Source organism: Triturus cristatus, chromosome 3_1, assembly GCF_964204655.1.
Source record: "Triturus cristatus chromosome 3_1, aTriCri1.1, whole genome shotgun sequence".
NCBI lineage: Eukaryota > Metazoa > Chordata > Amphibia > Caudata > Salamandridae > Triturus > Triturus cristatus.
Genome location: NC_140583.1, coordinates 296,703,307 through 296,730,728, shown reverse-complemented (window position 1 = coordinate 296,730,728; position 27,422 = coordinate 296,703,307). Strand labels below are relative to the sequence as shown.

Genomic DNA, 27,422 nt, shown 5'->3' with positions numbered 1-27,422 from the left:
CGTCTACCAGTACACTCTGGTGTGGCAAGAGTGTTTAGAATGATGGAGATGAGATTTTCTTCGCTTCCTTTCGAGCTTCCTCTGCAGGTGTCTTTTTCATAACGAAGTAATTTCATAAGACAGCCCCTTCTCTGTTCTGCCTTTTTGTTTATTTCTCTCCGTCGGCTCTGATATCTTCTTTCTTACCTCCATTCCCTCTGTCTTTAAGGGGAAATTTTGTCTTTGGTTTTATTTTGTTACTTTTTTTTTTTTTTTTTTACAAAACTTGCAGTCTTTTACTGAATGTTGAAGACAACACTGACATGAGGGTCTGATGCAGCCTTCATTCTTCAACACAAAAGTATTTCACAAAAAGATGGCATTCCAGTTAAAAATTCCCTTCAGTGTTATTACAAAATATGGAGAAACGGCCAGATGAAGATGTTGAATGAAGATGGAAAAGCTTCACTGTTCAAGAAGAAACTGGGTTATTAACGCCTAATTATTCTGAGATCCTCAACACAAGCCAAAAAAACACTGGAGCTGTGCAGCAAATAGTCCAGTGCATGCTGGGGAAGGGAATCTGCTGACTTCTGCAAGAAACAGTGCGTTTATAGGTATGGTCACCCTTTGACATGACAGGCACACTTTCCTTACATTTTACCCTAGCAGAGTGGAAGGTAAAATGTTATTTAGGATACTGCTACACATACCTTCAGCTAGGTTCTGCAGTGTGATCTTAATGCCTTTTCAAATGGGTTTTTGTCCTGCTTAGAAAAAAAATGCTGGTAAGGTTGTACTGCCAATTAGTAAGTTTACCAATGAGGTCTTACTCCAACTAAAGGGTACCCAGTGCATAGATGGGAATATTCAACGTTTATGACTTCAGTGAGGATTCGTACGAAGCAGAACCACGAATATATATTTTCTTCCATTTCCTCTTGCTAGTGCCTCAATCTTTGCACTCCTTTTTTGTTTTCAGGTACAACTGCAATCGTTATAATGAAGATGATGCAAAAGCAGCCAGAGATGCACAGGAGGTAAGTCCACTGGGCATCATGAAAAGGAAGATCCAATCTGTAGTTGGTGTGTAGGAGGCAGCTGTCCTCTGAAGAGGGTAGGAAGGCATGCCTACATCTCTCCGTCAAGATGTTTGTCGGCACCGACTGAGCACTGACATCTACAGTATTTAGGATTAATACAATTTTCTCATTGTGCAATTATGAAAATTTATTTAATTTGAGTAATTAATTTTTTACCTATTTGGTTGTCCTAACCTTCAACTCTACGTTTGTGAATATATATTATTCTGTAAGGTGTTTTTTTTTTCTTCTTACTCTCCACCAACATGAAAATGCAAGCTTTTACTCTGCACCTTTGCTACTATATGGGATCTATACAAGGATCACTAATTCATACGGCAGGAGAGAGCCAAATTGTGTGAGGGTTGACTAAATTATGCTCCGCAATGCATCGTATTTAGTGGTATTATTTTCAGATTTTGACACAAGTTAACACTCTTGGCAAATGTTTCACCTCATTAGTACCAGCTAAACACCCAAATGCAACATTAAGTAACAAAGGTGACCCGTCAACCTTTGGAAGGCCTTTAAACTAAACTGCAGTACAATTATTGAGTTTTGATCTGTTTGAGCTAGAAACGTTTTTTGTTAAAATCTGCAGATTATGGATTGTCAAATGCGGAAAAGGCAGCCGCCATAAAATTGCATAATTCTAGTGGCCCTCATCTACAATGTTTACTTCTGATTTTTTTTTTTCCTGTTTCAAATGTTGAGTGCTGTCCAGTCCTAGTGTTTACAGCATGGTTAATACAAATATTTAATGTCTGGAAAGTTTTGGATTGTGAAGACACTCAAACAGCATGCAAAAAGCATAATTTATTCCTTCAAATCAATGTATGTCCCATTAAATAAAAAGCCTTGCATGGCAGTTAATTCTTCATACCATTTCATTACATCATGTAAAAGCACCTTGTAGTGTCCCCATTATGGGTGTGCAGATTGCCTACTTTGTTCTGTGGAAATGGAGTGGGTTTCTTCAGGAGCTCAGTGGGTTCTTGGAGGCATCAGGGAAGACATTTCAAATTCTTAAGACCGCTCAAACACATTCAGTTTTCGGGTCATGGTTTTAGATATTGAATAAAATCAAGCCGTTTTCTTAACTGTAATAGCTCCTAATATTATCAAGGCGCTTAGTAAGGTGTAAAACAAACCTTTGAGATCAACTATTTTCTGAAGTGCCATCTTTTTTCCTAACTTTTGTAAGTTAATTTGTTGCAGCAATACTTCGATAAAAAGTTATGGCACCTTTATTCGTTGTAGGAAGCTGGCTATTTATATGCTATATCAAAATGAGATGGATCTTGTGAAGAGTTCAGGGGGCTCCCTTGTGAGTGGCAGGGGGCTTGCTATGGCAATTCCTAGGTGCTCTGCTAGGGGTAGTATGGTCGAGCAGCCTTAGATCTATCACAAGGGAGTGCAAGATATTGAAAATACACACACTGGTCAATAAACGAGGCGCATGATGGAGATCCACACATGTTTAAAATTGGCAAGTATATTTATATATGTTTAGGCATCAGAAGAAAATCGTTCAGGTAAGTTTTCAAAGAGAAATACTTTTCAGTAAAACAACTCAACACTTAGTGCAATTTCTGAGTTTAGCTATAGAAGGAAAATCATATGCTATTTACTAGTACTTGTCTGCGACTTACGGGACCAGTGTCTTGGGTCAAAGGTGAGTACAGGGCAAGGTCAAGGCAGCACCAACAGGTCGCCTCCGGCAGCACTAGAGCGGCTGAGTACAGTGGTGCTAACAGCATTGGGTGCCCAAAGCAAACCAATGGAAATAGTCACAAAGAGGCTGCAGGAGGGGAATGAGAGGCCAATCCATTGAAAGAGTGGCTACGGTTCTTGCAATGTTGGGGGACGTGGGGACACCTTTGACGGCTTGGGACCATGCTGACACCATTGGCCAACTTAGACACTGGTTTGCGGAGCTATGGTGTAGTGGTGTGTCTCAGTGTCTGGTTTTGGCAGTGCCGGAGTCCTCTTGGTGGTTCTTTTGTTGTCTGCAGGAGGCAGGGTACAGTTACGCTATCCCTCAGGAGGTCTTTGTTCCTGGGCAAAGGTGGGCAGGTATCCCACGTTTTGGGGACTCAGCAGCTGCAGGACAAGATGACTTTTGGTGCAATAGGCAGTCAGCCAGTAGGGCTGGCGTCAAGTCAGTTGCTAAGTCTTCTGTTATCGCTGTCGAGTCTTCTCGTCCTTCTTTCTTCAGGTCATCAGGATCTGTTCTTCTGGTGCCAGTGCCTCCCCTAAATTTTGAATTTTGTGGTCTTAGGGGAGTGTAGGGTAGAAGTCAATAGGCGGCTGACCCTTGGGTTTACTATGCCCCTTATATGACCACTTCCTGTGGGAAGTGAACTTAACCCTTTCCCAGATTTCCTAAATGCGCCATCACAAAGATGGCTACTTCTGAAAAGTCATGTCTACCTCAGTTTTTCCCACCTTAGGGGTGGCATTAGCCAGGGGTGGCACGCCTACCGACTAGCTAATTTTCCCACTTGTCCAGGTGCCAAAGTGGGTTGACTTCCTCATGTGAGGGGAGAAAAATTGGCATTTGAAAGGCTGCAGCTCTTTGATGCTTGCCGGCCTAGGAGCGCTAATCAGCAAGTCATCCTGTGGGAGGGAGTGTCACTCCCTCTTCCCGAACAGGCTTTTGTTCTGGGTCTCCTGAGAAGAGAGGCTCTCGCCCTTGGTTAGAATCTTGTCTCGGGTGGCAGGCTGGCAGAAACAAGTCAGCAAGCTAACCAGAGGCTGGTAGGATTTCAGGGGGCACCTCAAAGATGCCCTCTGTGTGCATGTTTTGATAAATCCAACACTGGAATCAGTGTGCATTTACAAGTATGAGATGTTTGATACCAAGCATACCTATTTTCAGTGAAGCCATCATGTAGCTGGGGATCTCGTTTTCACCAGTGTCCAGCACATGTTCTGAAATGGCTTTCCTGTCCACTTGCACTGCCAGTAATGACCAGCACAGTGGCATGTCTGCTCATGCAGGTATTCCCACAAATGTAATATCAAGTGTGAGAAAATGGGGTTCTCTCACAGTACCACCTCCCCACCCTCCTTTTTGCCTGACTTTTGATGTAGCTTTGACTGTAGAGTACTTGGTCCTTGCTGTCCAGGTTCCCCGTACCAGTATTCTTTCCCTAAAACTGTTCCACAATTCGTGTAAAACCCTAATGGTACCTGGGTACCGGGACTGAAGAGGATCCCCTAGTGAACCCTCGCCTAGGCCAGACAAACTGCCACTGCAGCATGCTTGGCCTGGTGCAGACAAAAAGAGAGTCGACATGGCACACTGCCCGTGTGCTATGCCAACTAGCACTGCCTAAGGTATAGGTGTCACCCCTCTAGCAGGCCTTACGGTCCCGAGGCAGGTTACATTATACCACAGGTGAGGGCATATCTGCATGAGCAGATGTACCCCTACAATTCTTAGATATTGTAAGTGCCAGGGTAGCCATCAAGAGTACATGGGCTGGGAACTCAACAACTCGAGCTCCCCAGCACCATGATCGCTTTTTTGAACCCACAAGCTTTGGGTACCAATCTATTCCTCTCTATAAACTACCACTGATGCCAGTATGGGATTTATTGTACCATGTGCTCAGAGGGTGCCTAATGCTGTAATTGCACCCTTCACCCGGTCGTCCCTGTGCCGCTAGTGGTGTATGTTTGGTGCTGCTTTGTTGCCCCCACTGTGCTTGCTCTAACCCCGAAAGTTTGGTCCCTGTAACCTGATTTACCTACCTTCAAGCAGTGTGGCTTCGAGCACCCCCACTCTTCATTGGGCCGAACTCCGATTTTTGACCTCTGCACCCGCCTGCCCCTGTGCTGGTGGTGGTGCAATTTTGGTACTCACCTGACCCTTGAACCTTGCCCCTTACTGACCTTGGGTCTCGTAGATTGGAACTGTAAGTCAGATCCTTAACTGTATAACTGCATTATTGTTTTCCTCCATAGGATAACATTGAACTGTTCAGAAAGTGTCGACTTTTAAAAGTCTTAAGTATTTTTCTTGCAAAACGTACTTACCTCAGTGCGAAGATCTTGGTCTTGTAATAAAACTTGAACAAAGCATATTTTTATAAAATTGGTGTAGAACTCCTTTTTGAGTCGTGTGTCCCTTAATTTATGTCTTACTCCTCTGTTAGGCCTATGGCTGCTCGCCCACACTAACACTAATAGAGCACTTTGCGTTTTACATTGAGCGCTTTACACTTCTGGGGAATCTCTGGAGTTTATGCACAGCATAATCACCTATTGATATACCATATGCTGAGCTAGCTCCCTACACCAAGCACCCTTCATTAGGGCTGTAAGGCCTGCAGTGGTGGTGACTTACATGTACTACATGCGGTGTTAAGGGGTCTGACACACAGGAATGTGTCTGGTCGTGTTTTCAGTTTTGTCTGCACCAAAACACGTAGCTTGTGATAGCAGCCCTGCGTGAGTTTAGCGAGGGGTCCTTTAAAGTTGCACAATTTGTGCTGCAGCCATTAGGCACCCTGTTTAATACCCCAGGACCTAGGTACAGGGGTTACCCTTTACTAGGGACTTGAAGAGGGTGCTAAAGGTTTTGCTAATTGGGGAAACAATGGTTCAGTTTTGGGAAGGAACACTAGTACTGAGGACCTGGTTAGCAGAAACCCAGTTCTCTTCAGTCAAAGTTCCATCAAATACCAGGAAAAAAAGGGAGGGGGGGCTACTGCAACAAGAACAAGCTACATTTGTGATCCTGGTTAGACCATCCCTTCAATAGACTGGAAATTTTTTAATTAAATAGTTTTATTATCTTTAAATGAATTTCACATTGAAATCGCTGATTGAGTTCTCAATGTACGATATAGGTTTAGGTTTATAGATCGTTTTAAGAGGTACCATACATAACGAACATCATGAGTATACATGAATTGTTTTCCAAGTGCAGTTATTACAGCTCATTCAAATTTGTTTCAGCAAATACATTTTTCGCATCTTAGTCAGTTTCTCAAGGCTTAAATTTGATGCCAAGTTATCACTTGGAACAATAATAATGGTATATTGAATGGGTTTGATCCCAATATTAGACATAATAGAACTGGTCCATTTTAAATGTTCAGTCTATTGAAGGAATTTGCTGAACAAGATCACAAATTCACGTACCTCAGTCGTTCATAATAGTATTTGAAAAGTAAAGTCAGAGACGTAACTGACATTTTAGAGTGCACCATGCGCTGTTGTTGAGATGGAATGTCCCTTGCATGGTGACAGACGTGCATGCCTGCCCTGAATGGCCCAGCTGCAACAATATCTGGTTTCTTGGTTCTGCTTTTTGGTCATAGGAGAACACAGATCATGCATGTGTGCAATGATCTAGGCCTGTGTCACGGATTGCGGCCATGCATAGACTGGGAGTGGTTCCCAAAGCACTGCCTTTATAAGTACTATTCTTACCAAAGAGTTAAATAAGTGCACGACTGTGGCAGCACAACCTGTTAGTAATGATGATCAGTAATGTGAACAGGTCTTTTTACCAGTCATTGGAATGGGGCCTACTAACTCACTCATGTAAAGTTCTGCTGCTGTGTGTTTAGCTTACCCTTGGCCTGCATGTAGCGCTGTGCTGCCTGCGTGCATGTGTGTGCTGAGATATGTGCTACTCAGTGGTATACTACATGGAGGCTGATGGGTTTTATATTGGAAGTCCTGGGTCTTGAGGAAAGCATGTAGAGGAGCTCCCAGACAGATTTGTGGATTGCCACATTCCTTAAAGCTGGGTGGGACGCAAACGAGGAGGAATGGAGAGCCAGGCGCTCCTGTGCACTTCAAAAAGCCTTTTTGATTCTGAAAAGGTCACTGATCAGTGGAACCTCTGCACATCTCGTGAACAAGATGGGCTATTAAAAGAATCGCAAAGGGTACGGATGGAAGCCTTTTTAACCTTTTGTTAGGCATATATCAATGAGGCTAACATTCAGATACGATTCACAAATACCTCCCATGGCCTGTGTTGTAGTCTCTTCCTGGGCAAAGGGCAGGACACAGGAGTGGGCACGCTCGAAACAAACACTCCAAAACATGAAACACTTAATCACATTTGTGTCTGGATATGGTTTATAAGAAGGGGAGCTGGTAACTCACAAATAATAAAGCAAGCTATCCTGGGCTGTACTTCAACGTGGAGAAGCTCAGCCAGAATTCTTCCTAGTGTGTCCAGGACTTGGGATTAAGGACTGACAGTCTCTCAGCTGGGTAGGGGACATCCCATCCTCCATTTGCCCTGGAGCACCAACCAGCGCATTTCTGCCAAGACTAGAGTACCCTGTGGGGATGAGGACAACGCCGGGAAGGAGTAAGGTCTAGTGAGTCCTGGCAAGTGGAGCCCCACATCAGAAGCAGCTGTTGCACTGATTGCGCAGTTGCTTGTTTGCAAACTTAAGTCTGTGGCTCTGTGTTCCAGAGGAGTCCACCCTGAAGGAAGCTGATTTTGCACTGATCGTGCCATTGCCAATGTGCTGACTTAAACCAGCGACCCCTGTATGCCAGAGGGGGCCGCCGTGAATAGCTAAGGCTGCCGCCCTAGCGCACTGTTTTCCAAGAAGGGCTGTCAATGGGTGAATTATGTGACCGCGAGAAGGGGACAAGGGGGGCGCTTTGAAGAAAGTTACTGTTGGACTGATCTGGCCTTTGCTTATGTGGAGACTAAAGTTGGCAACCCTGTGTGCCTCATGGGGTCACCGTTAAGAGAAAGACCATTGTCCTGGTGCACCATATGCCAAAAAGGAGTGCTCTTGCTGGATGAATTGTGTGAACACGAGGATGCAGCGGGTTAAGACCTGTGATCATACCCCTAACCGATGCATTAGTAGCAGTAGTTCCTCTAATCCGAACTTACCGCATCCGAAGGAGCACGGCGGATGACTGACTGCCTAACCTGTAGCTCCTGGGGTCTTCTGTATTGCAACACCAGCGGGAGCGGATAAGCCTGATTGCCAGGCCGGAGAGCCTAAGGGGAACTTCTGCCTCTTGGTTCTGTAGCACTGGCTTATAAAGAGTCATAGTGGAACGTATAAGATTAGGAGTGGGGCCTAACCTATTACCCATTGTAAATGGGTAATAACTACTTCAATAGACAGCAAAGTGAGACTCCAGGCTCTGCTCAGACGTTAGAATTTCGGCCTTAGGAACCCTGTATATATTGCTTGCGTTTGACTCATTTCACTGTTTGTATATAAACACTACCTTTTCATAAAAGCTAGTAACTGGCCAAGCATTAATTTATCGGGGTTGCCATGTGTATTTTGAGTCGTAAGCCTGTTCATTTTGCACCTACCTCCCCCCATTATCTGACACCTCCACTCTGCCTAAGAACACTTGGACTGCTAAACCCATGTTGCCACTGAGAATCAAGTGCGGAAAGATACTTGGCCAAGTTGTTCAGGCCACATAGTAGGTCGGGCCCCACGACATCTGGAGTAAAAGGCCACAAACACCATGGTTTGGTCCAGTAGCTCCTGGTTGCCATGTGGCACTCTAAAATGAATTCTGACATTACAATTTTCAGTATCACCTCATATTAGATCCTTTGTTGTAACACTTCTGTTTGACCCCTGCTCCTATCAGATTTGCCATAATCGCTGGCTATGTGAAAAGTGCCCATCTTATCATTTGTCTTCGATTCAACTTAAGGTAAGCTTTACGCAGTTTAACCATCAACAAAGACCCCTAAAACTGGCTTTTTCCATTGCATGAAGCTGCAATTTTCAGTCAGCCACAGTGTAGTGACAACACTCTGGCCATGCTACCTTCATCAGTCTCACGGAAATAACTGGCCTTTAACCTTTTGCTATTTTTAGGTCCTGCTTGTTCGAAGTTATGATTATCTGATAAAGCCTTGTAGCCGCTGTTTCCTTACCTTTTAATTATCCCCAGGTGCCAGACTGGATCCGGAACCTTTTCTACAGCAGTACCTCTGTGGTTTGGTAGAGGGTGTCGAACGACTCTATAGCGACATCTTCCACCGGATGTGATGTTGACAGTCCAAATAAGCCCTCCCCTGGCGCGCTGACGTCAGTTTCTCCCTTTCCACAAATCCAATGCAGATTCGGAGAGTGGTTCCACTGGCTGTTTTTGGCCTATCTCTACATTTTCTGTCGAAGCAACAGTGTGTGCTTTTTAGGTTCAGCATGGGCTGCGCATGCGCTGCTCTGCAAGGCATACTGTTTTCGGGTATGGACTTGAAGACTGTCCATCTTTTCATTTAGCTCCTGTTACTATCCTTTCTAAATGTTTGCTTCTGATTCGTTAATAGGCTTCTTAGACCCTCCTTAGTAATGCCTTGTCTGCATTTGCAACCTCCCACATCAATGCCGGATGGCGTCGGGGCAGCGTTGGTGGAGCAGTTCACCTTTGGGGACTTCCTCCTTCGGAGAGTCCCCCCAAGAAACAGTCCATGTTATCCTATGGAGGAAAATAGTGTTATTGGTAGTGGGAGTTGAGGTTCTGGGGGTAGTCTCGGGGGTCCCCCTGGGTCAAGGATGCACTCTAGTTACACCCTCAGCGGCACTAGGGCGGCCGGGTCCAGAGTGCTGAGGCCCAATGTTATCCAATAGCTCAGTGTTTCCCAAACTGTGGTCCGGGGTCCCTGACACTTTCCCAGGGGGTCCGCAGGCAGCAGTTTAAAAAGCACTGCACTAGTATAATTAGCAGTTTTCCAGCAACAATAAAAGTGTCAAGATAACACCAGTGATTAATGTACCTGCTGGGGAGAGATGAGTTTTGTCCTGTGGCAGCTTTGAGTTATCTAATGTAGCACAGAGGGTTAATATGCCTATTGCAAAGAATGTTTACCATGCATTTTAAATACAGTATTTTATGTGCATAGGTGAGTGGGTTACTGCTTTTGTCACAAAGATTTTGTTACTGTGCAGTACATAAGTGACAACCATAATCTAGCACAGTGACCTATAAACTGTCATCAAAGAGCTGCTTGCAAACTGCATGGTACAAGTTAGTAATTTATGTTTTTTCCCTGTCTTTCATTATCCCGATGCTGCTAAAAAGGTTTACCAGGGTGGAAATACATTTTTATTGTTAAAGTCAATGCTAACCACTGTCTTATGTTCTGAATCCCAAGTTTTTTGTGCTTCTCCATACCAAACACTCTTTAAAAATGCTTACCAGTATAAATGACATGTGAATCCTCACCTTGTAGTCCCCTTTGCCTTATGTAACATTTTCTATACACTGAGTTACACTTATGATTAATTGTCTATATGTGTGTGATGTAAAGTGATAAACGTGTTGTAGACTGCACCATTGTTTCCTAAATTTCTTTGGGGGTAGAGCCTCCCAAAGCCCCCTTTGTAGTGGTCAGGCACACCAATGCACTTGGTGTGCACTGTATGGGGACTGAAAACATTTGCCAGGGCTGCTTTGGGTTTCCAGTCTGGCCCTGGCAGGAGTAGGAGCCTCGTACTGCGAAATAAAACCAACCATTTAAAAGTTAGTCACAGAGATGCAGCACCAACGTTTCCATTAAAATTTTAGTTTTTGCAAATTCTTTAAATATAAAATACTAAGGGGGATATTTACAAAAGAAGTGGTGGAGTGTGTCGTTAGCCTCTGTGGCTTAACGACACGTGCCGCCACTTCAGAAACGCTGCGCTGCACCATATTTACAAGAATATAGTGCAACCCTACATTTCGCCCTGTGCTGGTGCTATACTTAGCAGTGTAGCGCCAATACAGCACCCTTGCAACACAGTACAAGGGTGTCTGCGTGAAGGGGAAGATTGTTTATGTAAAGGAAGGTCCCCCCTTCCTGCATGTAAACAATCTTGAAAAGGGGTTTTTCTCACTTGTATGTGTGCTGCTTAATACAGCATACATGGAAGTTACAAAATGCCATTTTTTTTAATGATTGTTTATGTACAGGAAGGGTCACCTTCCTGAACATAAATAATGCAAGGCGTTTTGCTTTTTCCATGTGTGCTGCACAAGGCAGCACACATGGAAAAAGCAAACATGAGGAGAAATAAAGCATTCCTCCTCGTTTCGCCAAGTTAAGATCTGGTTTTCCCTGGTGTTCATTGTGTCGCTGCCTTCTATTTACGCTGCCCCTGTGAATAGGGGGCAGCATCAAAATCAATGGGTTTTGCGGTGGAACGCCCACTGCAAAACCCACAACCCACCCCTTTCACGCTAAGCATTGCGCGAAAGGGGGCCTTATTTACAAGGCAGCGTTAAGCCATGTTAAGTGGCTTACCGCTGCCTTGTAAATAAGGCGAAGCCCCTATCGACACGCGAACGTTGCAAAAAGTGATGTTTCCATGGTGGTACGGGTCTGTAAATATGCTCCTAAAATCCTTAGTAATTCGAGTATTTGTTTTGTTGCTTTTTTTTTATTACTGTTTCAACGTTTGAAATTTAAATCATGCAAATTGCTTGGGGGTCCCCGACTTCCATTGGTGACTCAGTGGGGTCCTCAGGAGTCAAAAGTTTGGGAACCACTGCAATAGCTGATAGGGAGCCTCTGGTTGGTGGCTGCTGACAAGCAGGTCACTTGGTTGTGGGTACACCCTCTATTATGCCACCCTCCAGCGGGAGGAGGGCATGAGCCTGTCCCTGGTTGGTCGCGTCTTCTCCCCCCAATGATGGCGAGGACTGAGAGTTGTGCTTCACCTCGCCTCCCTCACCTGAGGGGTGGAGTTGGCAGAGGTAGGTACACCTCTCTTCCTCACTTGTTTTTCCTGCAGGTTCTCCCGCCCAAAGTGGGGGTCAGAACCAGTAGAGTCCAGTTGCTGAAAGCGGCAAGTGGCCCTGGGAAGCTCACAAAGGCGCCAAGCCTTTGAAGCTTCCCCTTCGTTAACCCTGCCCATCGTGGGGGAGGAGGCTTGGCACCTCGTCCCAGGATGTACATTGTTTCATGCCCCAGAGCAGCAGGCTCTCGACCCACGGGTCCAGAAACATGTCTGGTGGTGGCAGCTGAAAGCAGCCACTCAGCCTAGACACTAGTGGTAGGTTAGTTTTCAGGGGGCATCTCTAAGATGCCCTCTGTGTGCACTTTTCATTAAATCTCACACTGGCATCAGTGTGGGTTTAATGTGCTGAGAAGTTTGATACAAAACTTCTCAGTTTTCAGTGTAGCCATTATGGTGCTGTGGGGTTAGTAATGACAAACTCCCAGCACCATATACTCTTAATGGCAGCACTGCACTTACAATGTCTAAGAATGGCCTTAGGCACTGTAGGGGTACAGGGCTCATGCACCTGTACCCTCACTACTGGTATAGTGCACCCAGCTAGAGGGGTAACTGATCTATGCCAGGGCAGTGGGTTGTAGGCATGGCACACAGATGTGTGCCATGGCGACTCTTCACTTTGTTGTGCACCAAAACACATAGCCTGCAAAGGCAGTGTGAGTGTAAGGGTGCAGGACCTCTAAGGGTGGCACAATAAGTGCTGCAGCCTTTAGAGGTCTTCTCTGGTCACAGTGCCCTGGGTACCTGTGGTACTATTTACCAGGGGCTGACCTGTGGCCAAAGATGCCAATTGGGTTTAGGCTTCAATGCAGTTTTAGGGAAAGAACATAGGCCCTGGGTACCTGATTTGCTGGAGCCCAGGGCACACTCAAAGTAAATCAGCAATAAAGAAAGAGGGCCCTTTCTCACAACCTTCCCTTCCTTGCACTTGTTTTCCCCCTCCTCGCTTCACTACTGAGGTTAGCTCAGCTTTTGCTGAACGCCTGAGGAGTATAGTAGTGAATCTGGAGCTGCAGCTCCCTACGGTGTAGGTGGCCATTGGCCTCTTAATTGGGGTGCTTCATTAGTGCCAAACGGGTGTGGAGCCTGTTCTCCCCTTCAGTGAAGCTCTATTTGATATTTTGTTAGGCTCTTGGGCTAACCCGTTTCGGAGGGCCCAGTGGTCTGGTCTGTATCTAATACACCATCCTGTCCCTGGAGACCTGGCCTGCCTTCTCCAGCAACCTACTCCGCACAGCTTTGTGGTTCAGGTTGCTACAGCCTCCCATGACATCCACGCTCTTTCCAACATCCCTCAAGACAGGGAGCCTACCGGTCTCAGTACTTTTAATCCGCATATTTTTGCTGCCAACAGTTTCGCTTTGCAGTGACTTAATACCACTTGTGGTGATTTTCTCATGTGTTGTGAGATTCGGTGTCGCGCCTTCTCCCCTTGATCCCAGATGAGACCCGGTATGATCTTCCTCAGTTACTCCATGATGGCCAACAAGTAGCTAAATTGCCGATTCGATGTGACATGCATACGACAGATTCTGTTGGGCGAGTCATGGCTTTTTTAGTGGCACTTCGCCAGCATGTGTGGCTACGCACCTCTGGTATTTTAGAGGCTGTTCAATCCACCTTGGTGAACATACTTTCAATGGTCAACACCTGTTTGTCGCTCATGCAGATTCCGTGTTATACCATTTTCGGGACAGTTTGGGTGAAGCAGAATCCTAATCCCTGTTTTGCTATATCGTCTGTTGCTCTTCCTCCCATACTGAGCTTCTACGGGGTATGGTCTCCTTGATATTTTTTACATGCGAGTTGTTCTAGGACAGTGCCATGGGCTTTTTTCCTGCAAACTTCATCTACGAGTGGCACTCAGTGAGGTGCTCCTGCCTCCTTAAGGTCTTTGTTTTATACTTCCTAAACTGTCCATAACCGGTTATGGTCCCCGTTGTTTGGGACACATATTGTTTTATGGCCCTGTTGGGCTTCAACACCTGTTGATACAAGGTGTTGTTCTGCTTTTCTACCCAGGTATCTATCTATACCTTTATGTTCGAGGCATATGAGCTGCAGATTACACACTTGTGCATAGATCGCCATCTGGTGTTGGGCCCGGATGTTTGCAGTTCTTTTTCCTCTTGGAAAGTCTTTGGAAGTCACGAGGTCGGTGACTCCTCCTTTGGATCGTATTGCGCATGGGCTTCGGCTCCATCCTCAGATTGTTTTTTTTTCTGCCATCGGGCTCAGATGTGATCTTCGTGCTCCGGTTCCGAACAGGTTTCCAGTTCAATCGACGCGCAATCCTCACCCCAAGTATTGTTTTGATCGCGATCCCCACACTCGACGCGGCTGTCATCGATCAAGAACCTTCGATTCCAGTCATCGACGCCAGCCTTCGGGCCTACCCAAGCTCCGGTCCTGGCTAATGGAAAGGACTCCCTTCAAGAAGTGCCCTCGATGTGGGTCCAAATTCCCCCACACTGATCTCCACGAAGTATGTAATCTCTGCATCTCCCCTGAACACGAGGCTCGAGACTGTCCGGCGTGCAAGTCCTTCCAGTCCAAGAAAACTATTCGAGACCGAAGGGCAAGAAGAACCATGGCACACTGGTCGACAGCGATTTCAGATGACCTCTTCGGAGAGGGCATCAACGCTCCAGAAGAACGCCACACCGACTAGGGCCTCATCAGCGCCTCCGAAGCAGACGATTCAGATGTGGAGGACATCACTCCGGCACAGAGGGTCGTTAGTACCAATTAGAGGCCCTAGAAAAGATGAAAAAAGACACAGCCAAATCTATGGGAGCCTTACAATCACACCCTCCCAGGCGTTCTTTCCCCATTCCTCCTTTCGGAGCACATCCAGAGGATACTCCTCTGATACCGCTTCCACTTCATATAAAGCTCCTACCCAATCCACCTTCACAAGGGGTTACCAAAGAGGCGGCTACAGGGGCAACAATAATAAAGGCAGAGGCAAGACAAACACCGCCCGCTCTGCCTCCACACCTACCCAATGACTTCCCTCCACTCCCCCCAGACCATCCTACTCCGGTCGGGGGCAGACTCCAAAATTTCCTTCATGTCTGGGCTACCATCACCTCAGACAAATGGGTAACACAAATAATTCGGTCAGGCTACTGCCTAGAACTAATATCTACCCCCCCAAACATTCAACCCAGACAACGCCCAATGTCACAGGAACATCTAACATTACTAAAGCAGGAGGTAATCTCCCTCCTATAAAAAGGGGCGATAGAACACGTTCCTACCAACCAAAGAAATCTGGGGGTTTACTCCCTATATTTTCTCATACCAAAAAGGGACGAGACTCTACGGCCCATCCTAGACCTCCGGCCCCTAAACACATACGTACTCAGACCATTTTCACATGGTAACACTTCAGCAGGTACTTCCCCTGCTCTCCCAAAACGACTTCCTGACCACTTTAGACCTAGGACGCTTATTTCCACATTCATGTACACAACGCTCACAGGAAGTTCCTCAGATTTGTAGTGAACTACCAATTCAAAGTACTCCCATTCGGAGTCACAACAGCACCACGAGTATTCACCAAGTGCCTAGCAGTCGTGGCAGCACACCTCAGGAGACAACACATCCATGTCTCCGCATGCCTAGACGACTGGCTAGCTAATAAAAGCCAGTTCATACAACCAGTGTGTACAACATACGCATGCCACTATCCAGCTACTTCACCAACTGGGCTTCACGGTAAACCACGCAAAGTCCCATCTGCAACCGTCCCACGTAAAACAATACCTCGGTGCCACCATAGACACCTAAAAAGCGCTAGCCTACCTCAGTCCGGCCAGGATCACAAGCATCCAGGCTCTACACGCAAAATTCATGGCACAACACTCCCTTCCAGCTCGAGTGTTTATGCAACTAATCGGGATGATTGGCTCTTGCATATTCATAGTACCTCACGCAAGAGTCCAGATGCGTCCTCTCCAAGAGTGCTTAGCGCGCCAATGGAACCAGGCCCAGGGTCAATTAACGGATCTGGTGTTGGTAGACGGTCGTACCCATCGCTCTCTGCAGTGGTGGACCACCAAAAACCTTTCCAGAGGGCGACCATTCCTGGACCCGGTTCCTCAGATAGTACTGACAACGGACGCATCGCTCTCCGGCTGGGGAGCTCACCTATTACATCACACCATGCAGGGCAGATGGACACCTCAACAAAAGTTACTCCACATCAACCATCTGGAGTTACTAGCCATATTTCTAGCCCTAAAACCTTTTCAAACACAGATTTCAGGCAACGCAGTCCTAGTCCGCACCGACAACATAACAGCCATGTACTATATACAAAAACAAGGCGGCACACACTCTCCACAGCTCTCACCTAGCACAGAGCATATGGAGATGGGCCATACCCCACAAAATCTTTCTCCTGGCCCAACATGTCCCAGAAGTCCAAAACACTATGGCCGATTTACTCAGCAGACACACAACAGATCCACGAGTGGGAACTACATCCACAAGTTCTTCACCCGTACTTTCAAATGTGGGGGCATCCACAGATAGACCTCTTTGCCACCCACAAAAACACCAAATGCCCAAGCTTCGCCGCCAGATATCCACACCCATTGTCCAAAGGCAATGCGATATGGATGAACTGGTCAGGCAGATTTGCGTACGCTTTTCCGCCTCTCCCACTCATTCCATTAGTGGTGCGCAAACTACAACACTCCCTCACTCTCATCCTAGTAGCTCTAACTTGGGCCAGACAACCGTGGTACACCACACTGCTGGAACTATCTGTAGTACCACACCAAAAGTTGCACCTCTCTCCACACCTCTTAACCCAGAACCATGGAGAGATCAGGCACCCGGACCCAGCTTAGCTCAACCTAGCGATCTGGCTCCTGATATCCTAGAATTCGGTTACCTCAATCTTCCCCCTGACTGTATGAACGTCATCAAAGAAGCTAGGCTACCCACCACTAGAGCGTGCTACGCTGCCAAGTGGAAACGTTTTGTTGTCTATTGTCACAACAATACCATCAATCCCCTAGATGTGTCCATTCAACACATCATAGGCTATTTACTACACCTACAAAGATGCAATCTAGCCTATACGTTTATTAGACTGCACCTCACAGCCATAGCAGCTTGTCTGCAAAACAGGCAACATCTATCACTTTTTAGAGTACCTGCCATTGAAGCCTTCATGGAAGGCCTTAAAAGAATAATTCCCCCCCAGATTGCCACCCTCACCTGTGTGGAACCTAAACCTCGTTCTCACCAGACTAATGGGGCCTCCCTTCGAACGTCTGCACAAATGTGAACTTCAATTCCTAACATGGAAAACCGCTTTTCTTGTAGCCATCACTTCCCTCAGAAGGGTTAGTGAGATACAAGCACTTACCATTCAAGAACCTTTTCTCCCAATGCACCATAACAAGGTTGTTCTCCGTACCAACCCAAAATTCCTCCCTAAAGTCATTTCTCCCTTTCACCTAAACCAATCAGTAGAACTACCAGTATTCTTCTCGCAACCACAGACCGTTGCAGAGAGCTCTTCACACACTAGATGTCAAAAGAGCCTTACTCTACTACATACAGAGAACACAACCTTTCCGTAAGACCAAACAGCTGTTTGTCTCTTTCTCTCCACCACACAAGGGCAACCCCATCTTCAAGTTGGGAATAGCTAGGTGGATTGTCAAATGCATTCAGATTTGCTACCACAAAGCAAAACAAACGCTATCCGTTCCCCCTAAAGCCCACTCTACACGTAAAATAGGGGCTTCAATGGCATTTTTAGGGAACATCCCATTAGATTATATCTGCAGAGCAGCTACATGGTCAACACCGCACACTTTCACTAAACACTATTGTGTAGATGTGCAAACTAAGCAACAGGCTAGTGTGGGCCAGGCTGTACTCAAAACATTATTTCAAACCACTGCAACAGATACGGGTGGTCGCCGCTAAGGGTGGGTACTGCTATATAATCTATGCACAAGTGTGTAATCTGCAGCTCATATGCCTCGAACGGAATATGCTACTTACCAGTATGCATCTGTTCTTGGCATGTAGAGCTGCAGATCTACACACGCCTACCCGCCTCCACGGCTACCTTTATCTGTTCCAGTTTATCTTATTTAGATACAACACACATGGGCATCTTTCCTATTATTACTACGCTCCATCTTTTCCTGTTGGCGAAAAACAATCTGAGGATGGAGCCGAAGCCCATGCGCAATACGATCCAAAGGAGGAGTCACCGACCTCGTGACTTCCAAAGACTTCAAGAGGAAAAACAACTGCAAACATCCGGGCCCAACACCAGATGGCGATCTATGCACAAGTGTGTAGATCTGCAGCTCTACATGCCAAGAACAGATGCATACTGGTAAGTAGCATATTCCATATATTTTATACATCCTTTTATATAGTTATCTCTATAAACAGTCATGTTATGCTGCCTTTCCATAGAGAGAGATCATTATTGCTTATGATGCTGTGCTTTTCCTTGTATCCTAGAGGGACCTTCACTTGTTCGTTGCTTTGCGGTTGTTAACCCTTCCTCCTCTTTGGGTTCTAAGTTAAATAGTCACAGAGGGCTCACTTCTCTCTTGTTTCCTTTGAACACGAGTGGTCTATGTCTGTAATAGTTATGGTTACCACTGCTTTTCTTAAAGCATTGATTGGTGATCTCTACATTGCTTAGTTCCATGGCAAGGAACTTTGGCTCAGTGGTATTGGCTATATTAGCTATTGTTCTTTGCCTTCAACCCCGTCCACAAATAGTCTAGCTACCATTGGAGAAGCTGTGTAGTATTATATGAAGTGTTCTTAACAACACCATTTTATTCTTCTGGCAAGGGTCGCGCCATGTTTTTCTATAGTTACGACCTTTAGTTCCATACGGGCTTTCCACAATATTTCTGGGGCATCTTCTGTCCTCCCCTACCTACAAGCTGGTCACATGGACACACCCACACCTCACTACACCAGTCAAGGATCTTTTACTGGGTTTCTAATTCAAAGGTAAGTGATCTGCCGCTAGATGTCTATCAGATAAATACGTTATTTACCTGAGGTAATGCTTCATATGGTAGAGACAGGATCCAGTTGTAGATTACTTACTGACCCACCCATCCTCCCCACTCTGCGAACTAGTTTATCCTTTTGTTTATCAGATCCTTTTCTAAGCACTCTTGTACTTTTCATTATGATTAAAAAAAAAAAACATTTTACAAAATTAGTTTTTGGGTACACTGATTACATAAGCAGCTCCGCGTTTTTCAGAGCAGATTAGTCGCAGAAGAAACTGACTGTAAAACTGAGGCTCCACTGAATTTTCCTAATTAATCATGTTATAGGAAAAATAGCTCAGCTGTCTGCGCCTCCTGCCTTTAAACACACACCTCACAGGGTAAGTGGTTCTCGTCAAAACAAACATGGCTACCATGTACTATATGATATTATATTGATAGGAATTAATCATTTTGGAAAACTCAACTTTGTTGCATTCTCAAAGCCACATAAGGGAAGAACGATTTCTAAATTGGGTATTTCATGCTGGATTGTAAAATGTATACCAACCTTTTATGCCAAAGATAAAAGACCGCTCACAATCCCTCCCAAAGCTCACTTTAATTGTAAAAAGGGAGCGTCCTTGACGTTTGGAAATATACCGTGGCTGACATATGTAAGGCAGCTACATGGACTACGCCAATCACATTTACCAAACATTACTGTGTGGATGTTAATGGCGCGGCAACAATCCAATGTTGCTTAAGCGATTTTACGCACATTATTTCAAGTAAATGCAACCCACACAGGTTAGCTACCACTTATGGAGGAAAACTGCTTTACACTCTATGTTAAGCACGTGATCTACAGTTATACATGCCCTCAAACTGAACATGTTAATTACCCAGTAAGCATCTGCATGTGGCATGTTTTACTGTAGATTTACATGCGCCTACCCTCCTCCCTGAACACCTTTGTTGGTTTGCACTTATCTACATTTAACATTAAAACATCACATTACTTTGGCATGGTCATCTCACTAGGATACATCATCCTTTACACTCCATCCTCACCCGCCAAGCGGAAAACAATCTTAACAATGGAGTCGGGGACCATGCGCATTGCAAGCAAGAGGAGTTACTACACCTCGTGACTCGAAAGACTACTTCACAGAAAAAACAATTGCACACTTCCAAGCCCAACACAAGATGACGGACTTATGCTAAGCAAGTTAATCTACAGGACTGCATGCCACAAACAGATGCTTACTGGGTTAGTTAAAGTTATCTATCTTGGCAAAAAATGGCTCCATTTTTTTGTAAAGTGTCCTCTTGTAGGAAAAAAAGGCTCAGACAGGCCACCTTCTGTTTGCATTATTTGCCTTCCAGAAACCCACCACCCCGAGACATGTAGCCTCTGTCAGAAGCTTTCCAGGCGAACTCTAAAGGACAGAGATCAGGCTCCATGGTCTGCAATAGAGAAAACCGAGAATAGAGCAATAGAGAATGCCTCTTCAAGAGGCGTTAAGGAAGCTCAGCCTTTTCCCAAAGCACCCTCTTCTCACTCCGAGGGCTCTTGCACAAGAGGACCCAGAGAGAACACCAAACAAAGAGAAGACGCTCCTGGTTGATGTTGAGGACAGTACAACTAATGTTGTTCTTGCTGTCGACGGGTACATCGTCAAACCTGCTGTCAAAACGTCCTCTGTGTTCTCTATCAACGTCACATCACCTCCAACGCGTATGTCAAGGTTGCCACCGGTATTCCATAGCCGATAGATGTCGGAGTATGTATCAATGTCGAAACCTTTGACGTTGAGGGAACCACAGTCACCACCTCATTTTAGACCTCATTCTACATCAAGAGCCAGATTTCAGTCAACCTGTATTTATCTCCATGTTTGCTTCAGAGTTTAGATCATAGACTTGTGCCGAACACATATAACTGTGAATATTTTCTGACTTCCTTTCCTCCGAAGGTAACTCCTGAGATTCAGATTCCAAGTACTCCATCTCCCAGGAGATCTCATCACCTTAAATTTCACCAGGAATACTGTCTCCGCCCCCAACAACTCCCAACAGGGCCTCAAAGAGTTGCTCTCATAGATGTCCGAAAAGATTCTGCGATTGAGGGACTTACTTTAACAAGGTGTTTATAAGAGGAGCATCAAAGTTGAATACAGATACCAATTCCTACTAAATCCTCTTCTGTAATATTTGAGACTTTACATCAAAAACACATCACAGCCTTTCCTTCTGGTTCCCGTCATGTTAGAACCTGCAATGCAGTTGTTTCTGACACCTGCATCAGTGAAGTCTGCTCCATCTCAATGTCTCAAAAAATATAAGCTACAGGACCAAGACACACTTCCCTTAGAACAGATCCTCCTCCGGATTCTGTCATTGTAGCGGCCGCAAAGAAGTTGCACACTGTTGCTCCTTCACCTTTCATAACACTGAATAAAGAAAGTAGGCAAATAGATGCACTTGGCAGAAAAAAATTTGGGACATGAGCATCAACTATGAAGGTTGCCAATGCTTCCGCTTTGTTGGGAAGATATGACAGATCTTTATGGGACTTGTTGCATACATTCACTGAAACTCCCCAAAGAAGACCGATAAGAATTTCAAGAAATCTTGAATAAAGGTGACCTAGTGGCAAATCAGGTCATAAGTGCAGCAGCGGACCCGTTTGATCCGGCTGCTCGTGGATATTATCATAGTGTTATGGGATCTCTGCACGTAGATCAGTTTGACTCAGGCTCACTGATCTCAAACCACAAGCGCAACATTGTATTCTGAATTTGTTGTTTTTAGGGTTCACACTCTGTGTCTTGTGCAGATGAGATGTCCCAAATGAGAACTGAAATGGACACCTTAGAGGATGTTAGCCTAGAAAAGCGGAGAGAATATCATAGGAGGTACAGATCCTGCGATAGAAGCTATTGTCCTCGGAGGGTTCAAACCCCTTATTTGTCTCTCCACTAACAGCAGCCGAAGCAGCCCTATAACCCTCAAACCATCAAGAGGTAGGGGAACAGAGCAGCAATTCACATCCACTGGCAACACTCCTTTAATTCCTCCTCCAGTTACCCACTCCATTGGGAGGAAATTTTTACCAAGGATTTGGAAGAGTGATACTTAAAAACAAGCACATGGGTCTTGAATATGGTTCATAATGGTTATTCTCCACTTCAGGTCCCCTCCTCCTTCTGTTCCACCACCAAAACATTGCTTTTTTCAGAAGGACCTACTCCAAAGAGAAATCAATTGTTTATTGCAAAAGAATGTGGTGGAAGAGGTTCCTTATCAGAAAGGATTGGGAATTTATTCTGGATTTATTTTGGTGCCGAAGAAAGAGCTAAACAAAGAATTAAAACCCTTACTCAATCTTTGAGCACTAAACAAATACATAAAAGAGAAGTTCAAAATGTTGGCGTTACACCAGATCTCTCCTCAACTTCACCAAGGAGACCAAGATGCCTACTTTCATGTTCTAATAATAGCAAAACATCAACATTTGTGTTGTGCAGTTCATATAAATCTATATAGGATCTGCGCGTTTAGACAACATAAACTAAGGGATTGGTGTCCAGCCTGATTCCAGTCTCCCTCCCCCCAGGATTTGTTCTCTTTGAGACGAGACAGTCTGCCTAGCGGGCCTTCAGGGAACCGCAATAATAAAGTCACCGGAGGGGTTCTGGAAATTAAAACGTGCACAATAATTTGAGCAACAATTGAACAATACTCAGTAAACCTTCCCCGGGGGGGGCGTGGTGGAACGCGCGCCTCTGCGGGGAAAGTTTTACTATCATAGTTCTACACTAAAGTATGAGATAAGAAAAAACACTTAACTGGCTGTGAAGCAGCGAAGAAAGAGGGGGCACTAACCGTGTGAAGGGACTATGTGGTTTCATGGATACTATGGAAGGACTATGATGTTGTGGATCTCACTTTGGTTCATGGGAGTTGATGTTTTTTACTTCAAGTTTAGTCTTTCGGGCTGCTATGAAATGTATTGTGTAATAAAGCGTAGAAAGACTTAGCATAATCTGAGCCTCCAGTCCTGACCTAGAATTCTGCCATGGTGCTAAAACCGTGAATATATGCAGGAATATAGATACATAGCAATAATCAAGCGTACTGTAGCTAGCATGTATGTAAGAGTGAAGCCAAGTATCCCTCTAAGAAAGCGCCATCCCCATTACCTGATGGGAAAGAATGAAGGACCCAGTCTTGGTCTCGAGTTCGACACCCCACGAGGGATGTTGGACCACTGCGTGCTGGAGTTTCTGTATGCAGGGACTTCAGCATCTAATGACAGCATGGAAGCCCAGCGAAGATGTGGTGCTTATATACCCAAAAGGTACTCTTGGGGGTTCTACGTAGATGTGTAATGATACTATGGGCCTGTTCAAGGATGACGATAGCGGTGACTTTTGTACAAAGTTCTTATACAGAAGATGGTAATCCTGCTGTGAGATACTAAGAATCCTCATGCATAATAAATTCGGCTAGTTTTAGAAGAAAAGCACACATTTATTCAGCACATAGCTAGGCAAAAGATCAGCACCAGCGCCGTTCTGTAGAGCAAGGTAGAACAAATGTAGGTAAAAGGTCGTGCAACTACCTAGGCCTATATTGGGGCTCATAACACCCACTCCTCATCCAAAGGACGATAAGATAAACTAATGATAAAATATGCCTGTCTAAGAAGCATAAAAAGATTGTTAAAAAACATGGTACATGTAAAAACAATGTAAAAAGTTAAAAGAAGAAAAAACTCTACATCCTCTAAATAGTCAATATACTGTTTAGACTAACTGAGCACATCGAAAGCCATGGTGCTCTGTGAGAGCAAGGAGAGGAAAATAAAACAAAGTTATGTTTCCGGATTCCGTTTTGGAAAAAGGCTGAATTGTTCCCGTCACAGAGAGCCAAATGTTTGTGTCCTGTGTGGGAGACGCATCATCACTGTTGCTTGCCTTCGCAGACGACTGTCCCTGTAACACCTCTTGGAACAGGTCAATGGAGCAAAGGTGATCTTCTCCGTTCCCACGGCAGCCGCTGAGGAAGCACTTGACACCTGTGAGCCTGTTGCAGAGCTGGTGTCAATTCCGACAGGAACTGAAACATCCTGTGGTTGCTCGAAGAATGCCGACATCAACATGGGAATACACTGAGGACACTAATATGTGGGCCTTTAAGGGGTCTAGTAGTACGTCTAGGTCCGGTGGCACAACTGATGGAAGTGTTAGACATATGTCCAACACGCATTCGTATCCGCAGAATAGGCAGCGGAGCACATGCAAGACTCAGTCAATCCAGACTGATCTGAATGATCAGTACCAATGCTGACTTAGCTCCCGAAGCCTAGGTGTGCCTTAGATGGCGTACCATGCGTTCACGGCAATGTCGCACCAGGAGTGTTTTTTCCATTTCTTAGGAAGTTGGGATGTCCAGTGCGTAGCAGGAAAATTAAAACCAGGATACTCATTACAAGGAGTAGGACCAGTGGAAGCCCACCAAAAACTCTTCCTAATACGGAGTGTATGAATGATGGGTTAACTCCGAAGATAATCTGTAAGGTGCTCAATAGTCAAAAACCTATGCTCTCAAATAGGTGCTCAATCACTCTTGTATCAGACATGTTAAAGATACGATAAACCATTTCCCCAAAATGAAGCGGGAAGTTCAAACAGACTAGTGCCTGTATCTCAAATGAAGACCTTGCAACCCGGAGATCAAAATCCTCTCTGGCTGAGGTTAAGGCCACATTCTTCTGTAAAAGCATTGCTTTGTCAGCTCAGAGAATTAAATGGTGTAAGGGGAACATTCAATGAAGGCCACAGCGGCACCTCTCTGACTGTGTGGGTTGGTGGAAAACATACTTGCATGCAAAAAGTAACCCTGGAACTTATTGTGACCAGATATGCAGCATCCCACAACAATCTTAATCATTCAACATCAAATATCTCCCATTCAAGAGCAGTTTGAACACCAGATGAATTACTGCAGCTGGCAACCTTTTCAAATGACAAGATAGGTTTGCAACCAAAGCATTACATGCTCCGTGAAGCATAATATCCTGACAAAGAGACCCACTTAAAGAATGCTCAGTCTGAACCGCTGAGAAAATCTTCAGTGTCCCATTCCTGCATCTAAATTTGTACGGTAATTCCCAAGATTCATGTATGCACCCCTCTCCAAATGCTTCATACCTGCCTGACAGGTGATACTGTAGGCAGTACTGAAATTGGAATCTCTTGACTGGCAGTGTAATATGGCCATGGATTAACCATTCTGTGAAGGGTGACTCTGCCCACGGTAAAAGGTAATTGGTCCAATTTTTCAGTGTGCAGCATTGTATACTTTGCATCTCTTCGTGCCATTTTTGTCTGTCTTTCTGTTAAATTGTATGCAGAAAACAGATGTACTGTTGATATACCGCCAGGACATGTGACCAGAGCACAGCGATATCAGCGTCCAGCTCAATAACAGAATGGATTGCGATTGCCCATGTTGAAGAATAGACAAATCCTGTCCTATTATATCTATTGCAGAAGACACAATGTTGCACAGTGAATAAATCCTGGATGTCGGTGTGGGTATACCATTGACCACTGCCAAAGCCTCTTCTAGGTTAACCCTGTCAATCTCACACAATCTCTCTGCAGCCTCTTGTTGAGAAATATTCCATACTTTTTTGTATAGTGTATAAGACATGGCTTCTGGGGACCTTACAAAAAATCCCTTATATCCATGTCATCGAACTACCTTTAGGAGGTGTCGGACAATGTTCCCATTGATGGTAAGAGAAAATATTACGTGGAATGCTTGCTTGCTGCAGGAAAGGACCATAGTGTGGGTAACAATACATGGTATCAAAAATCAGATGCATCATGTATCATCATCCAACTCATTACTTGAGAACCCAGCAGATTGTTCTAAATCGGACAGCATAGTATTTAGTTTCCAGTCGCAATTGCCAGAGACAGTACTGGAGGTGATATTATCACTTAAGGAAATTTTAAACAAGTGTGGTATTTTCTCAAAAGTTCATTTGGACCGTATACATCATATGCAACCCTATCCCAAACTATTCCCTCCGGAATTAGAACTGCTGTAATGTTCACTAAGAACAGGTCTTTGTTCGCAGTGTGATGATACATGCAGTTTCAATATCGATGAAGTAGCCAGACACAGTTTAGTCTATCTTTGGTAGCTCAGCAGGTTTTGCAGAACTGGCAGACTACTTGTTTCAAGACATATTCACATAGATGTTGGCATTAGGCTGAATTGATATGTTTCATTTGTTTTTTGTTGCTGTTTAATTTCAACAAGCACAAGTTCCATTCCGTTACTGGTAACGCCTTCAGTTAGTAGCTAAGGATCTTCAAATGTTGTTATTCTTTCTAAACTTCCTGTATTGTAGCGACAGGAGATCGGCGACTAACCAGGAGCCCACGTGACCTGCTATTCAGTATCTGCCGCATAGTGTGGTTTGATCGTATCAATAGTGACAAATCTATTTTCTTTCTTGCCGGCAAGGGGCGGAAGAAGTACTGTTCTTGTTCCTTCAACAGCCAGGACAAGTTGAGGCGCTCTGTAAGATGGCCCACATTCTTTTTTTCTCCCAATCTTCGAGACCCAGGCAGGTCTTGCCGGAACAGCTTTCACTTCCCTAGTGGCAGTGCATTTTACTTGGACATTTTTTTGTGATGCCCAGAATTCATTGAGTTCCTGTAAAACAGCCAAATGATCATTGATGTCAATTGGTTTTTCATCCGCCACTGTGCTGCCACAATTGAGGTTGGGTACCCACATTCTAGTCCCAAACAGGACTTCATACGGAGTACAGCCCCCCAGGGAACTTTTTGGCATGTTAAATGCCCTCTGTACCCCATATAGGTGATTGACTCAACTGCCACCCAAGCCCAATACCCTTGCTGTTAAGGAATGCTTTGAGTCCCGGTTTTTCCTCTCCACAATATAATTTCCCTCGGGATGATACGGAGCGGAGTACAGCAAGACCACACCCAAGCTTCCCATAGCTTATTTGTAAGCCAGAGAACTAAAGGCAGGACCATGGTCAGAATGTAATGTGCCAATTGTGTATGTCCCTATAAAGACTCGCAAATCCTTTATAACAGTTTGAGCATCAGCCAAACACTGTGGCCAAACCTACAAGAATCTAGATCATGAATCCACCGCCACCAGGATGTACCTGTAAGCCCTGTCAGATTGTAAGGGACCGCACTGGACCAAATACAAATGCGAGAGGTCTGTCCAATATCATTAGTGGTGTTTGTGGCGGACAGATGTCGCAATTAAGGAGAGAACCTTTGGTCTGTTTGGTACGACCTGGGCATCAATAACGTTGTTTCAGTAGTGAAGCCGTTGCAGTAATACCTGTGTGCGCTGAACCCAGACCCTTGTGTGCAGCTAGAATTAAACCTAATCTGCGATCCATGTTTGGTATTGCTCTATCCCCCACTCATGGAATTTGAGTATACGGAATATTTTGTGCATCTAACTTGTAGTACTTAAATGGAAAACCTTTTGGCAAGGTTGAGCTGTTGTTGCGCCTGGTGTTCACAGCGATC

At 45.0% G+C, this 27,422-nt stretch overlaps 1 protein-coding gene across 4 annotated transcripts in view; it reads left to right on the top strand.

Moving 5' to 3' along the window:
* The window catches only part of ARIH1 (ariadne RBR E3 ubiquitin protein ligase 1), a 557,709-nt gene that overhangs the window by 480,790 nt on the left and 49,497 nt on the right, over window positions 1–27,422 (top strand). For all 4 annotated transcript variants that reach the window (XM_085643928.1, XM_085643926.1, XM_085643927.1 and 1 more), the window contains exon 11: window positions 962–1,019. In XM_085643928.1, coding sequence (XP_085500054.1) covers window positions 962–1,019 — 58 coding nt within the window. The remainder of the gene's footprint in view (window positions 1–961; window positions 1,020–27,422) is intronic.